The sequence below is a fragment of the Chrysochloris asiatica genome, unplaced genomic scaffold (assembly GCF_000296735.1).
Source record: "Chrysochloris asiatica unplaced genomic scaffold, ChrAsi1.0 scaffold00206, whole genome shotgun sequence".
Classification (NCBI taxonomy): domain Eukaryota; kingdom Metazoa; phylum Chordata; class Mammalia; order Afrosoricida; family Chrysochloridae; genus Chrysochloris; species Chrysochloris asiatica.
This window is the reverse complement of record NW_006408724.1, coordinates 1,719,964-1,735,143: the sequence shown is the minus strand read 5'-3', so window position 1 is coordinate 1,735,143 and position 15,180 is coordinate 1,719,964. Positions and strand designations below refer to the sequence as shown.

General features: G+C 35.9%; 1 protein-coding gene across 1 annotated transcript in view; it reads right to left on the bottom strand.

Annotated features, from left to right (window-relative positions):
* Window positions 1–1,816: 1,816 nt before the first annotated feature.
* The window catches only part of HSPA14 (heat shock 70kDa protein 14), a 36,987-nt gene continuing 23,623 nt past the window's right edge, over window positions 1,817–15,180 (bottom strand). Inside the window, exons 11-14 of the mRNA XM_006872597.1 lie at window positions 7,561–7,773; window positions 5,925–6,098; window positions 2,755–2,825; window positions 1,817–2,025 (exon numbers count right to left, since the gene is read on the bottom strand). Of these exons, the coding sequence (XP_006872659.1) occupies window positions 1,947–2,025; window positions 2,755–2,825; window positions 5,925–6,098; window positions 7,561–7,773 (537 nt within the window). The 3' untranslated portion in view covers window positions 1,817–1,946. The remainder of the gene's footprint in view (window positions 2,026–2,754; window positions 2,826–5,924; window positions 6,099–7,560; window positions 7,774–15,180) is intronic.

The window sequence follows — 15,180 nt, the reverse complement described above, 5'->3', positions numbered from 1 at the left end:
TTGTGTTCTTCAGTTTTACACCACATCAAAATAGCAGTTTTAGTATCCATGAGGTACTCTAATTGTATTTCTTTAAAATGTTCTTTCAGTTTGTGAAACAAAAAGAAGTATGAAAAAGCAAATCAGAGTTGTACGGTGGAAGGGGACAGTTTCCCAAGGAAATTCTTGTACGATAGCCCATTCTAACCTTCAGAAATGAGCAGGTGCACTGTTTTGATGAAAAAAAAATTCCTAGGTGCAACTTTTCTCACCAAAACAGCTATAATTTTTCCTAATAAGCTCCTGTGATTTTCCTGTGCCCCTTGAGAAACCATAAAAAAATTATCCTTTTTGGGTTCCCCCTCAAAATTACCATAATTTTCTGAGGTGACTTAGCTGGCTTGAATGTAGGTGGCCTAGCAGATTCCCTTTTCTTAAGGCACACTAATGAAATTAAGACAAATGTATGCAAATTACTAGAGAACTTGTCCACAGTCATCCACTGAGTGAAGAGACATTTTAAAACATGTTTTGTTTCAAATAAACCCATGCATGTACAAACTGGAACTTTAGTAGTAATACTTTTTGAGTTACTCTTGTATTTCTTTTTGTTACTTAAAATTCAGTTATTATTTCAAAAATATCTTGGTCTTAATTTCTAATGTGGTAGATATTAGAACTCTTGAGGATGCTTTACATTATCATTTTATAATAAACATTTATCATTTGATAGCCAGAAAAAATTGAAACTTACTTTCATTTTGAAAAATAATATTAACTAGAAAATTTAGTTGGCACATCTTTCACAAATTCAGAGGGAAAAAATGCCCAAAAACTTGTCAACAAAGGATAGCAGTAATTTTGAAAGTATTTCATTAGAGCATTGTCACATAGTTGTTAAGTGCCGTCGAGTCAGTTCCAACCCACAGCAACCAGATCTGTACAGTTTCCAAAGAGCGGCCGGTGAGCTTGAACTGCTGACCTGTGGTTCAAACTGACTTTGCAGACCAGAGCATTAACCATAAAAAGCAAGTTTACTAATAAAGCACGTCCACTACGGTTAAAATGATTAAGAAAAAGAAAAGAAGAAAAAAAGCAGAGATTTAATTTGACGAGGAATAGATAGAAAGATAGATAAAAGTTCTTTTTTTTAGCTCAACTGGGAACCAAGAGAAAAAGTGAATGGAAATTCCTTGAGAATAAAATCTCTAACCTTCTGCCTCTTCCTCTGATATGTAGAGAATACTTCTTTTGCTTTATTTAAAGAAAAAGTTTTTTTATTAGTAGCCCACTAAGTATTTCAATGTGCTAGTGAATGTTTTCTAGCAAATGGATATATGGCTAAGTATCTCTTTTAAAAACTCTTTTATTTTTACTAAAAAACAAGCAAACAAACAGAGTTCCTTTGACAAAATTGTATAGAAAAAAAGTAAAATCTACCCCTGCTCCCAACCCATATTTCTCGCCACAGAAGTTACTGCTAAACATTTGGTGATTTAGCCTTCTATACTCTATTGTGTATACATTCATATGTACACAACAGTTGAACTTATGAACTTGCTCTAAAAAACTAAAAGGTATGTTGCATGTGTTTTACAATTTTTTTTTCATTTAATATCAAGGTCTTTTCATTGTTCTCTCATTATTAAATAAGAATCAACAAAAGGCTAAAATTAAGTGTTATAAAGGCAGAGAAACAATATAATGATAAATTTTTAGTAATATCTCTCCTCCAATAAACTAAAATAATTCTGAACTTCATGTTATGAAAGGTTGCTTCCACTTCTCATCAATGCTAGTTCATCTTACATGGAAAAAAACATTCCAACACTTACCAATGTATTGTTGTTTAATAGAAACATAGATTATATAGTTCAAAAGTATTTTTTAATATAAACATCACTTATAAACCAAACCAAATAATGTTGACATCCTGATTCTAAAAAATTCATGGTTTCTCTAAAATGCTAAGATGCCACCTCAATTGTGATTGCTTCACATTTTCCAGTCTCTTGATCTGTGCATGTCACATGTAGAGATCCATCTCTAAACAAATAAAAAACAAGTAACATTTTATAAGCTCATTTCATAAAACCAAAGTCCTAAGAAACTACTTGAAAACTTAAAATAACTGAGATGTAATTTTCATTTTTTGAAAGAAGAGTCTAAGATATGTTGCTTTTGTTACATGCTGTTGAGTCAATTTTGACTCAAAGTGACCTGATATAGGGTTTCCAAGGTACAGCTGGTGGGTATGAACTGCCAACCTTGTGATTAGCAATCCAGTGCTTATCCTACAGCACCACATCAGGACTCACAGAATAACCATAATTTCAGTGTCTTTAAGTATAGTATCATACTTTGCTTTATTATTATGTGCCATCAAGTTGGTTCTGACTCATAGCAACCCTGCATAGTGTATCCAAGGAGTGGCTGGTATGCTTGAACTGCTGACTTGCAGTTCAAACTGGCCTTGCAGTCTAGTACTTATCCTATGAATTTACATGTATGTTTCAAATTAGCACGGAACAGTTTTTCAGATTGACTATATCCAAAATAATTAAAGGATTTTTAAAATCAGAATGCAAATGATTTGATGTACTTTGTAATATATAATCATTTTGGAGGTAAAAAGTGCAATTCACTAGTAAAATCTTTGTAACTTTGCAATAAATGATTTGTACAGAATGGCAGTGGGTAAAAGTCAATAAATTTGCAAAAAGGTCACGCTTCAAAGTGAATAGTTTTTAATATCAAAAGTAATTTAATTTTTACCTTTTCATAGTAAGAACAGCTAATATATCACGTAATCCATTTTCTTTTTTATCTAAGTCCTGGAGTACAACCTAGATGTACAAAAAATCATGACAAAGACATTTTAGTATTTTGACACACAAAAAAAGACATATCAATTATTCCAAAGGACTAAATGTTATTGAAGAAAAAAAAATTAATGGGATAATTATTTATATTCCTGTGAATAATTTATACAGAATTCAGAAACAGCCATTTAAAATACCTTTTATTTAAAGGAAATAAACAGCAAACTCTTTTGTACCACTAATATTCCATTTGTAAATGTTGTTGTTGTTAAGTGCCGTCGAGTTGGTTCTGATCCACAGCGACCATGTATAGGGTTTCTGAAGAGTACTGGTGAGCTTGAACCACCAACCTTGCAGTTCAAACTGGCTTTGCAGTCCAGCGCATTAACCCACAGGGCCACACCAAAACTCTACATTTGTAAATAAGAGACCCTAAAGAATGTACTAGAAAATTCTCTGATTTCTTAAGTGTATCTATAGGCCAAATTTGGAGTTTAAAGTGATTTTTCTGACTTTGTCAATATCACATTTTATGACATCAGGCAAAGTACCTCAGTACCTGGCTTTACTTACTGGTTAATATGGAAAGTGGGACAGATATAGGCTCGCTTCCAAATTCAGTGCTAATGAGCATTTAGTTGTAACCAGATAAAGCTAACTGGAATCCTGGTGTGGCGCTGTGGGCTAATGCATCAGACTGCAAAGTCATTTGAACTGCAAGGTCAGTGGTTCAAGTTCACCAGGTGCTCCATGGAAACCCTATACAGGGTCGCTATGGGTCGGAATCGACTCGATGGCACTTAACAACAACAACATAGCTAACTAGTCTCCTCTGCATATTTAAGTTAGGTGAAGTCTTTAAGATACTATGAAGTCTCAAAGTAGTATATGAAGAGGAAAAAAGGTACAAGAATGAGTAGCAGCTAGGAGAATGCTTAATGACTGCCAAGTGGGTTTAAAAACCCGGTGCTAAGTAAATGCTAATATGATGGGACTTCAAAGTGTTTGTGGAAAAAGTCCATTATACTTTAATTTCATTTTTCCATGAACTTTTTGAGCCCCCTCGTATACTATTACACATCACAATCACCTGGAGGAGCTGTTGAGAAATGTTCTAGTTTAAGGGACACTCTAGTAGATTCAAAGTTAGTAAGTTTGAGCTGGACCAGGCATGTTATATGTATTTGTTTGTACTTTCATTATTCTTTCAGTAGAATTAGTAATAGATATATTAAGCTAAAAAGAATGTATGCATTAAAAAACTACAATCATAAAGTACATCCTTTTTTCTTACGTACATTCGTTTTAACTATACATGTAATTCATGCTCATGCCCTGTGTTGCTTATTAAAAGTTCAATAGAAGCAGGCCTCAAAGATATCGTGGGTTCAGTTCTAGAACACTGCAATAAAATGGACAGCACATAAAGCAAGTCATGTGAATTTTGGGACTTCCTAGTGCAGCATCAATGGACTCAAGCGTGACAACAATAGTGAGGTTGGCCCAGGATCAGGCAGTGTTTCGTTCTGCTGTGCATAAGGCTGCTATGAGTCGGTACCGACTCGATGGCACCTAACAACAGCAAAGTGCATATAAAAATTAAGTCTACCCTATTCTGTAGTCTAATAAGCATGCAGTAGCATTACGAAAAAGTTTGGAATATTGTTGAGAATGACCACAATGTGTCACAGAGCATGACGTGAGCACGTGCTGTTGGGGAAATGGTACAACAGACTTGCTTGGCACAGGTTTGCCCCAAACCTTCTATTTGTTTTTAAAAGCAGTGAAGCAAAATGTAATAAAATGAGGTATGCCTGTATAAGGTGCAAGAAGTAAAAGGCCTCTCTTGGTATCTTTAAAAACCTACCCACTTCTAAGTTTCCAGAATATGGTTCAAATATCTACAGATATTTTCTGTTATATAAGCATAAACATCTAAAAATGCACATCTACCCAAGCACCACCCCCTCACACACCCAGACTCCCAATCTTTTTATTTAAACACAAATGATATCATACTGAAAATATTATTCTTCAGGCCTTGTGTGTGTTTTAATGTAACCATCTTTCTTGGGCATATTTATAAGTAAATAGCATGGCTCTTTTTAAAGGAGGCAGAGGATCAAGCATTACAAAATGTATAAGTAGTCAATTTAAAAGGCTTCCCAGAGGACTCTGATGGGGAATACAAACTTATCCTGTATCAGAGGTACCATGGTAATATGCAAAGAACGTGAAGTAAGGAGTAAAGCCACTGAAAATAACCAAGCTTTTTTTTTACTACCCTGAGACTCAGTTTCTTAATCACCTATAACATGGGAATAGTTATGTTTAACGTGTACCTGACTCCAAGCCATGGCATTTTCAATGACGTCATATGCATGTGAAAGTTGGGCAATGAATAAGGAAGACTGAAAAATTACTGATGCATTTGAATTATGGTGTTGGTGAAAAATACTTAAAGTACCATGGACTGCCAGAAGAATACACAAATTTGTTTGCGGAGAAGTAAGGCCAATTGCTTCTTAGAAGCAACAACGGCAAGGGTTCATCTCTCTTTGTACATGTTGTCAGGAAGGAGCAGTCCCTGGAGAAGAACATGCTTGGTAAAGTGGAGGGTCAATGAAAAAAATAGAAAGACCCCCAAAGGAACGAATTGACACAGTGACAGTAATAATAGGCTCAAACGTAACATTGTGAGGATGGCATAGGACTGGGCAGTATTTTGTTCTGTTTGCACAGGGTCACTGTGAGTTCGAACCGACTCAACGGAACCTAACAAAAATACTTATCTCACAACATTTGAGATTAGGTTTGTAGATTGCCTAATATAGCATCTGATGTTTAGTAAGCATCAACAACAAAATGTTATTTCCTCTTCCACTTAACCTGGTTCTCAAATACCATGGGAGGGTCAAGAGCATAAACAGAAGCAGTATACATACAAACGCTATTGTTTTTATTTTCTCATAATGCTTTTAAATTAAAATGACCTATTCTCTTTAAAAAAATAACAAGAAAAATTTGTTAGATATAATTGAGATATTAAGCAGAATCAAATCCTGAGAGAAAAGCTAAACAGTTTCATGTGACTAATTCACAGTCCTAATACTGTTTATTTACCTGTGCAAACTTGTTTTCCTCTTTAGCAGAGTTTTTTCCCTCCGACTCATAGAGTTCAAGGCATACTGAAGATATACTTCCAGGGGCTTGTAATGTGTGCTGTCTTCGAGCTGGCAAAGGAGTTCCTGATGGAAACAGTACTGTGAATCTGTTGGTGCCTGATTCATCCACTCCCTAATAAGCAGAAAAATAATATGCATATCCTTTGGTATTTTTTACAATTAAAACAAAAAAATCACCCCTACTATAAGTGCAATATATTTTAAATTAAATATTTAGTGTACTAGTACGAGGGTGAGTGAAAAATTACCTGCACTTTGATTCTATTAAAAGACCCGTTCACATCCATGACTGATGACAATATTGAGTTTGCATATGAAATGATTCTGTCAAATATATGAGTGACAGTGGACAAGTTTGTGTGATATAGGTACCGAAACAACTCACAGGAGAGCATAAATAGAAGCATTTGGACATCTGCAAACAAAATTTGGACTGACACATGAAGGAAGGTAATTTTTTTAAAAATCATTACTGGTGACGAGGCATGGATTCATCACTACGAGCCTGAGAGCAAACGGCAGAGTATAGAATAGAAACATTCTCAATCGCTGACCAAGAAATAGTTCAGAAGTCAATTATCAGCTGGAAAATTGATGCTTATAGTTCTCTGGGATTCTCAAGAGACAGTACTGGAATACTTTCAGGAAAAAGGTTCAACAATCAATAATCTCATTACAAAGAGGTGGCTCACTGAAGAGATGAAGCTTAAATTTCAGATTAAACACAGAGGACTGCCATCCAAGGGCACTGTGATCTTGCTTGACAATGCACGTCCAAACCCCTCTGTCCACGCTGTTGACACTTTGCAAAAACTTCATTTTGATATGTTAAAGAATTCTCCCTATAGTTCTGATCTTGCTCTATCAGACTTTCACCTGTTTGTTCTCCTGAAAGCAGCCCTTTGAGGACAAACATTCACCTCTGATGAAGAAGTAAAGACAGTGGTGAATGCGTGGCTCACAGCTCAGCCTAAAACATTTTTTAATAAGGGAATACAAAAGCTTATTGACAGATGGACAGAGTGTATTGAAAAGCATGGTAATTATGTTGAAAAATGATGTACTTGTCTTTTCTAAAAGTTTGTTAAAGTAAATTCTACAGCCAGAGTGAGGATAATTTTTGACTCACCCTTGTATATTACTCAATTAAATATTTACTATGAGGGAGCTAAAAACATTTTATGGAAAAATAGAATTAAAAGAATAATAAAAATGTTCCATGAACTTGTTGAAGCTACCTTGTATAATTTTTAAGTAAGTATTGAATATATTCCTTACTGATAATCTATAAACTACACATAGGCAAGTAGAAAACAGATGTGATCCCTTAAATACCATCCCACTTTACAAAAAATGTTTTAAAATCTATATTAGCTTGATTAATATTATTTTCATTTTAAGAAATTAACATATTAAATAAATGGTAACTAAAAGAACATAAGATATTCACTAAAAGTAAAATAAATCTAAATCTAAGAGTTTAACCAGAATACGAAGATTTAAGATAAAAACATGATATGCATGAAAATTTATGATAATTTGTCAGCAGTATTTTAATGGAAAGTTAAATATACCTTAATTAAAATATCTTTGGCCGAACACTCTATCACAAGAGAGTCTTCCACTAAAAAGTTTTCTTTCCCAATAAGAATCCCCGCTTCTATTGCCGCACCAATAGGGATAACTTCATCAGGAGGGATAGAATTTAGAAGTTCAACAGCTGGAAAAAGGTCTTTAATAAGCTGCTGTAGCCTTGGGATTCGAGAAGACCCTCCACAAAGGACAACCTAGAAAACAAAGTAATTTTCACATTTTACTTCTAGGGAAAAAAAAATTAAGTGTACTATGCCCAGCCATCTTGTTTTTGTAATATAAAATACAAAAGCCTAGATTTTAATACATTACTTTGACATGAATTCTTGATTTACAGCAACCAAACTGAAAACAAGGAAATCTCACATGTTAGAATATATGTAAATCCCATAAACATTTACAGCCTTGGAAACACTATACACAGGGTCATCATGGCTCAGAACAGCTTGATGACAGTGTTTTGGTTCTTGGGGTGGCACTGTGGATTAAGTATTGGACTGTTAACTACAAAGCTGGCTGTTAAGTCCTCCAACTGCACCATGGGAGAAAGATGCCACTGATTGTTTGCATGAAGGTTTACAGTCTCGGAAACCCTACAAAGCACGTCTACTGGGTCCTATGAATCAGAATTGACTTGATAGTCGTTTGGTTTGGTTGTATTAGAATAAATAGCATCTGAACAAGTAAATCTATTGCCTCTGAATAACTTCATAGACTATAAAGGGGCTTCAGAAGTTCACAGAAAAATGGAATTAAAAGCTAATATAATTAATGATTTGTTGTTGTTGTTGTTAAATGCTGTCAAGTCATTTCTGACTCATAGGGACCCTGAATAAGGTTTTCGAGGAGCAGCTGGTGGGTTGCTGTGCAAATAAGGCTTAATTCCAAATATTAATTTGAGTAATAATTAGATATTAATAATTTCTACTGTTGTAACATTTTAAAAAATGTTTAAATAAGTCTTACTGAATTAAAAAAAAACCTTTTTATTGTGACTTGACTGAAGGTTAACTGACAAGATCATAAGATTTACTTTCAGCTAGTCATTCATTTTGTTTCATCTAAATGATTACAATTCCCTCCCTGCCTCACCTGCTACTACCATCTGGGAGTCCTGGTGTGGCACTGTAGGATAAGCAATGGATTATTAACTGCAAGGTTGGTGGTTCAAACTCACCAGAAACGCTGTACAGGGTTGCTATGAGTCAGAACCAACTTGACGGCACGTAACAACAACCATCTGAATAAGTAAATCTATTGCCTCTGAATAACTTCATAGACTACAAAGGGGCTTCAGAAAGTTCACAGAAAAATGGAAATAAGCTAATATTTAAAAATGAAATTAAATTTTAAAAAGCTAATATAATTTTTCCACGAACCTTTCAAAGCCCCTACTGTTCTACTGCTTAAGTTCCTCATCAACTTATCCTTTATTATTTATGACTAGAAATATTCAGAATATACAATCAGTAACAGCACATATGAGGGTCCTGGTGTGGCGCTGTGAGCTAATGCATCAGACTGCAAAGTCCTTTGAACTGCAAGGTTGGTGGTTCAAGCTCACCAGCTGCTCCTTGGAAACCCTATACAGGGTCGCTATAGGTCAGAATCGACTTGACGGCACCTTACAACTGCAACAGCACATATGAAGCTCAATTAAGGAAATCATCAAAAACATTTCATATTTCATTCAGTCTTTTTACAGATGTTCTGAAAACTCAATGTGACAGCGCAAAGGATTAACTAATGAAAAGTAAACCTCTTTAACGTGAGGTATGAAGTGATGAGCGATCCATATTAATCTTCAGGTGAACATCAGCTGAATGATACAAATAAACATACAAAAAAAGGTTTAACTTAGCAAAGATCCCCAAAAGATCTATTTTGGAGGTAAGTAAAGAGATAGTTTCTTTAAGATTTCATTTAAGTTCCACGAGAACAAATATCTAAAAATTTATCAGATTTAACAAAAAAAGCTTTATTAATAAACAATAAATGTATTGTGCAAAAGAAATAATCCTGGGGACTCCTGGCTTTTCAAATATTTTCATTTAAAGGGATAAAAAGCTAAAATGCTATTACTGATGCTCTAGACATCATGTTTTTTCAAGCAAAGAAACTGTTCTTACAAAGGGCTTTTAAAATACAACGTTAACAATAATTCAAAAAACACAACTACCGTTAAAAAATCAAACAACCCAACTACTTGGAAATGAAAAACCATGAAGCTAAACAACATGGAGAAAAATATAAAGTACCACAGATTATTATAAAAGTAAAAAAATGAGAACATAGTTTATCAAAGTGTACAAAATGAAAGCAAAGCTATTAATAAAATAAAATTATAGTTAAAAATTTTTAGGAAAAAATGTAAATGAGCTAGCATTCAAGAATTTAGAAAAATAATAAAAGTTTCTGGGAAAGTCTAGGGGGAAAAACAGGAAAAAATAAAAAGCAAACCAATTAGCAAGGAGAAAAATAGGACTTGAGAAAATCTAAGGAATGTTTTAGGGGATGTGATGGCAACAGATGGAACAAACAATAAAAATAAACTAATGTCTGCCAAATCAAGACAAGGAAAAACTATAAAAGAGTGAGAGAAACTAGTCACTTTTCATTTACACTTCATTATGGTGCTGTAGGATAAGCACTGTACTGTAACCACAAGGTTGACAGTTTAAACCCACCAGCCACTCCTTGGAAACCCTGGACAGGGATGATGAGTTGGAATCAACTCGATGGAGGTTAACAACAACAGACAAAGTTAGTATCAAAAGATACATAAAAATTGTAAGAACAATATGCAGAGTTGGAAGTTAAAAATATAAGAAATCTTAGTTCACAAAGACAATGTTCTACATACTACTTTGGTGAGTAACAAGTAGGATCTTATAAACTCATGAGCGGTGGTCTAAGGTACAGCTATTGGTCTCTCCATGTGTGGAGGAAAGAGGAGTGATGAAAATACAAGAGGCTTGGCATCAATTAGTCTAATGGACTAATGGGACACATAAACATCAGTCTCCAGGACTCTGAGATAAGAAGAACTAGATGGCGCCCAGCTATCACTACCAACTGTTCTGAAAGGGGTCACATTAAAAAGTCCTAGATAGAGTGAGAGACAATATGGAACAAAACTCAAAATTAAAAAACAAAAAATCAGACAGACTTACTGGTCAGAAAGAGATCAGGGGAACCTGAGATTATGGCTTTTGGCCACATTTCAGGTCTGGGATGAAACTCACCCTTGTAGCCCAATATGGAACCAAGCAGCGGATAGATATGTAGGGGAGCAACAACACTAGTGAGGTATGCTCACCATGGAATGGTCAGCCATTCAAGATAAAAAGGGCACCATTTATCTGGGACAAGGTTCAACGGGGTTGGGAAGGTGAATGGAATGGCAACAGGAACCATTGGGATACAAGGCCGGAATTCTAATTATTGAATTGAAACAAAGTGTATGATTTGTTGGCTGTAAAACTGATTATCTGCTATGTAAACCTTCACTCAATTCACAATACCAGGATTAAAAAAAATATTTAAGAAGTCTTTACTGAGATTAATGCAATAATACTTGAAATAAAGGAAAGGTATTACGTTCATTTCATGAGCACTTGACAGCCTGTATTTTAGGAATCTGTAACAACATTCTTTTTTATTTTTAAGTTTTTATTGTGAATTGAATGATAGTTTACATGGGAGAACATCAGTTTTACACTCATCATTTCACTGCAATGATTACAATCCCCTCCGTGCATTGTCATTCAACAGTATTTGCTTCTATTCCCTCTGTTTGTTTTTTGTTGGTGGGGAGATGTACACCAAGAAAACACTCAAGAATATATAATCATTTAAACAACCAAAGGCTACATTCTGAAACCTTGTCTACTGACAACCAACACACAGTCTTTCTTTTTCCATGAGTCTAGAGTTAAGGAAAAAGGGAACTTAAGCCCCCTCATATGAAATTTCACTTAATCCTACAAGCTTAAGTTATAATACTTACCTTATTTATATGGGACACTTATAAGTATCAGCAGCCTCATATAAGAAAAGTTAAGACTCAAGAAATAAATCTGCCTAATATAGAAGACATCAACAAGATGGTGGATCAGGTAGACGTGCAGTGAGGAACTCCATCAACAACAACACAGAATACCAGACCAGGCAAGCTCAGGTGATGGTGCTAGAACTCTGACCACATATAAAGGAATATTTAGAAGCTTGGAGGGCTTAGCTAGGGGAATTTGTAGCAGAATCAAGAAATCCATTACTTTTTAATTCAAGAGGTTCAGCTGCTCCCAGAGCCACCATCTTGGGAGTGACCAAGCCGGGGAAAGATCAGAACAGCCAAGAAAACCTGACAGAACCGCGGAGATACAGGTGTGGACATTCTTTTTTTGGTATCTGTTCATTGGTCTCTCGCTGTCTATGCACCTTCATTCTGGTGACAACAGGGGATGCCTGAGCGAATGAACACTCCACCACACCCCTGGAGGGTTCTAATACACATGTGCACAGAGCAACTTGAAATTTAAAGTGACAAGTTTCCACTTAAAACCAAACGGCCAACATTCGTCTGTCAGTTTGTCGTACTGCGGTAGCTTGTGAATTGCTGTAATTCTGAAAGCTATGCCACTGGTATTTTAAATGTGGTGGACAGGCTTCAAATAAGCTTTCAGACAAAGACAGACTACAAAGAAACAGTGACGAACTACTTCCGAATATTTATGTCACTGAAAACCTTATGAACAGCAGAGAAACACTGTCAGATATAGTGCCAAAAAATGAGCCCCTCAGGTTGGAAGGCACTCAAAAGGCGACTGGGAAAGAGCTACCTCCTCAAAGTAGAGCTGACCGTGATGACGTGAATGGAGTAAAGCCCATGGGAGAAAAGTCCACGGAACCTTCATTTGCTGATGGGGCACAACTCAAAATGAAGAGAAACAGCTGTGAACATTCAATGAAAATCAGAACATGGAATGTATAAAGTATGAATCTAGGAAAATTGGAAGTTGTCAAAAATGAAATGGAATGCATAAGCATTGATATCTTCGTCATTAGTGAGCTGAAATGGACTGGTATTGGCCATTTTGAATCTGCCAACCACATAGCTTACTATGCCAGGAATGACAAATTGAAGAGGAATGGTGTTTGTTGTATACATCATCAAAAAGAATATATCCAGATCAGTCCTGAGGTACAATGCGATCTGTAATAGGATAGTATCCATGCACCTACAGGGAAGCCCAGTTAATACCACTATTATTCAAATTTACACACCAACCACTAAAGCCAGTGAGGATGAAACAGAAGAATTCTATCAACTTCTTCAATCTGAAATTGATCAAACATGCAATCAAGATGTATTGCTCATTACTGGTGATTGGAATGCAAAGGTTGGGAGCAAAGAGGAAGGATCAGTAGTTGGAAAATATGGCCTTGGTGATAGAAATGATGCTGGAGAACTCATGATAGAATTCTGCAAAACCAATGATTTGTTCATTTCAAATACCTTCTTTAGACAGCATAACAGACGACTCTACACATGGACCTCACCAGATGGAAAACATAGAAATCAAAGTGACTACATCTGTGGAAAGATACGATGGAAAAGCTCCATATCATCAGTGAAAACAAGGCCAGGGGCAGACTGTGGAACACACTATCAATTGTTGTTGTTAGGTGCCATCGAGTCAGTACCGACCCATAGCGACCTTAAGCATGGCAGAACGAAACACTGCCTGACGTGGGCCAAGCTCACTACTGTTGTGATGCTTAAGCATCAATTACTCATATGCAAATTCAAACTGAAGCTGAAGAAAATGAAAACAAGTCCATTAAAAGCCAAAATATGACCCTGAATATATCACACCTGAATTTAGAGAGCATCTGAAGAACAGATTTGATACATTAAACACTAAAGACTGAAGACCAGAAGAGTTGTGGGATGACATCAAGAACATCATACATGAAGATAGCAAAAAGTCACTGAAAAGACAAGAAAAGAAGGAAAAGGTCAAAATGGATGTCAGAAGAGACACTGAAACTTGCTCTACAGCGTAGAGATGCTAAAGCAAATGGAAGAAATCAGGAGGTACAAGAGCTGAACAGAAAACTTCAAAGATCAGCTCGAGAAGATAAAGCCAGATATTACAACCAAATGTGCAAAAGATCTGGAATCAGAAAACAAAAAAGGAAGAACACACTCAGCATTTCTCAAGCTGGGGGAACAGAAGAAAACATTCAAGCCTCGACTTTAGTTATTGAAAGACTCTCTGGGCAAATTACTGAATGATGCAGAAAGTATGAAGAGAAGATAGAAGGAATACACAGAGTCACTGTACCAAAAGGAAATGGTTGATGTCCATCCATTTCAAGAGGTAGCATATGATCAAGAACCAATGATACTGAAGGAGGAAGTCCAAGGTACATTGAAGGAACTGGCAAAGAACAAGGCACCAGGAATTGATGGAATAAAAATGGAAATCTTTCAAGAAAGTGAGGCGATACTAGAGGCACTCACTCATCTCTGCCAAGAAATTTGGAAGACAACTACCTAGCCGACTGATTAGAAGAGATACATACTTGTGCCCATTTCAGAGGGGTGACCCACCAGAATGCGGAAATCATCGGACAATCTTTTTGATATCCCATGTGAGTAAAGTTTTGCTAAAAGTAATACAGAAATGGCTACAATCATACATTGACAGAGAACTTCCAGAGGTTCAAGCTGGATTCAGAAGAGGCACATGGAACAAGGGATATAATTGCTGATGTCCGATGGATCTTGGCAGAAAGCAGAGAATATCAGAAAGATGTTTACCTGTGCTTTATTGACTACGCAAAGGCTTTCGATTGTGTGAATCATGACAAGCTACGGACAACATTGCGAAGTGTGATTTTTCCGGAACACTTAATTGTGCTCATGAGGAATCTGTACCTGGACCAAGAAGCAGTTGTTCGAACAGAACATGGGAACATTGAATGGTTTAAAATTCAGAAAGGTGTGTGACAATGTTGTATTCTTTCACCATACTTATTCAACTTGTATGCTGAGCAAATAATCCGAGAAGCTGAGTTCTATGAAGAAAAATGTGGCATCAGGATTGGAGGAAGACTCATTAACAACCTACAATATGCAGATGATACAACCTTGCTTGCTGAAAGTGAAGAAGACTTAAAACATTTACTGATGAAGATCAAAGAGCACAGCCTTCGGTATGGATTACATCTCAATGTAAACAAAACAAAAATCCTTACCACTGGACCAATAAACAACATTGTCATCAATGGAGAAAAGATTGAAATTGTCAAGAACTTTGTTCTTCTTTGATCAACTATCAACACTCAAGGAAGCAGCAGTTAAGAAATCAAACGACGCATTGCATTAGGCAAATCTGCTGCACAAGACCTTTTTAAAGTATTGAAGAGCAAAGATGTCCTTGAGGACATCAAAGTCAGCTTGAGGACTAAGGTGCGCCTGACCCAAGCCATGATGTTTTCAATAACCTCATATGCATGCAAAAGCTGGACAGTGAATAAGGAAGACCATAGAAGAATTGATGCCTTTGAGTTATGGTGTTGGAGGAGAATAT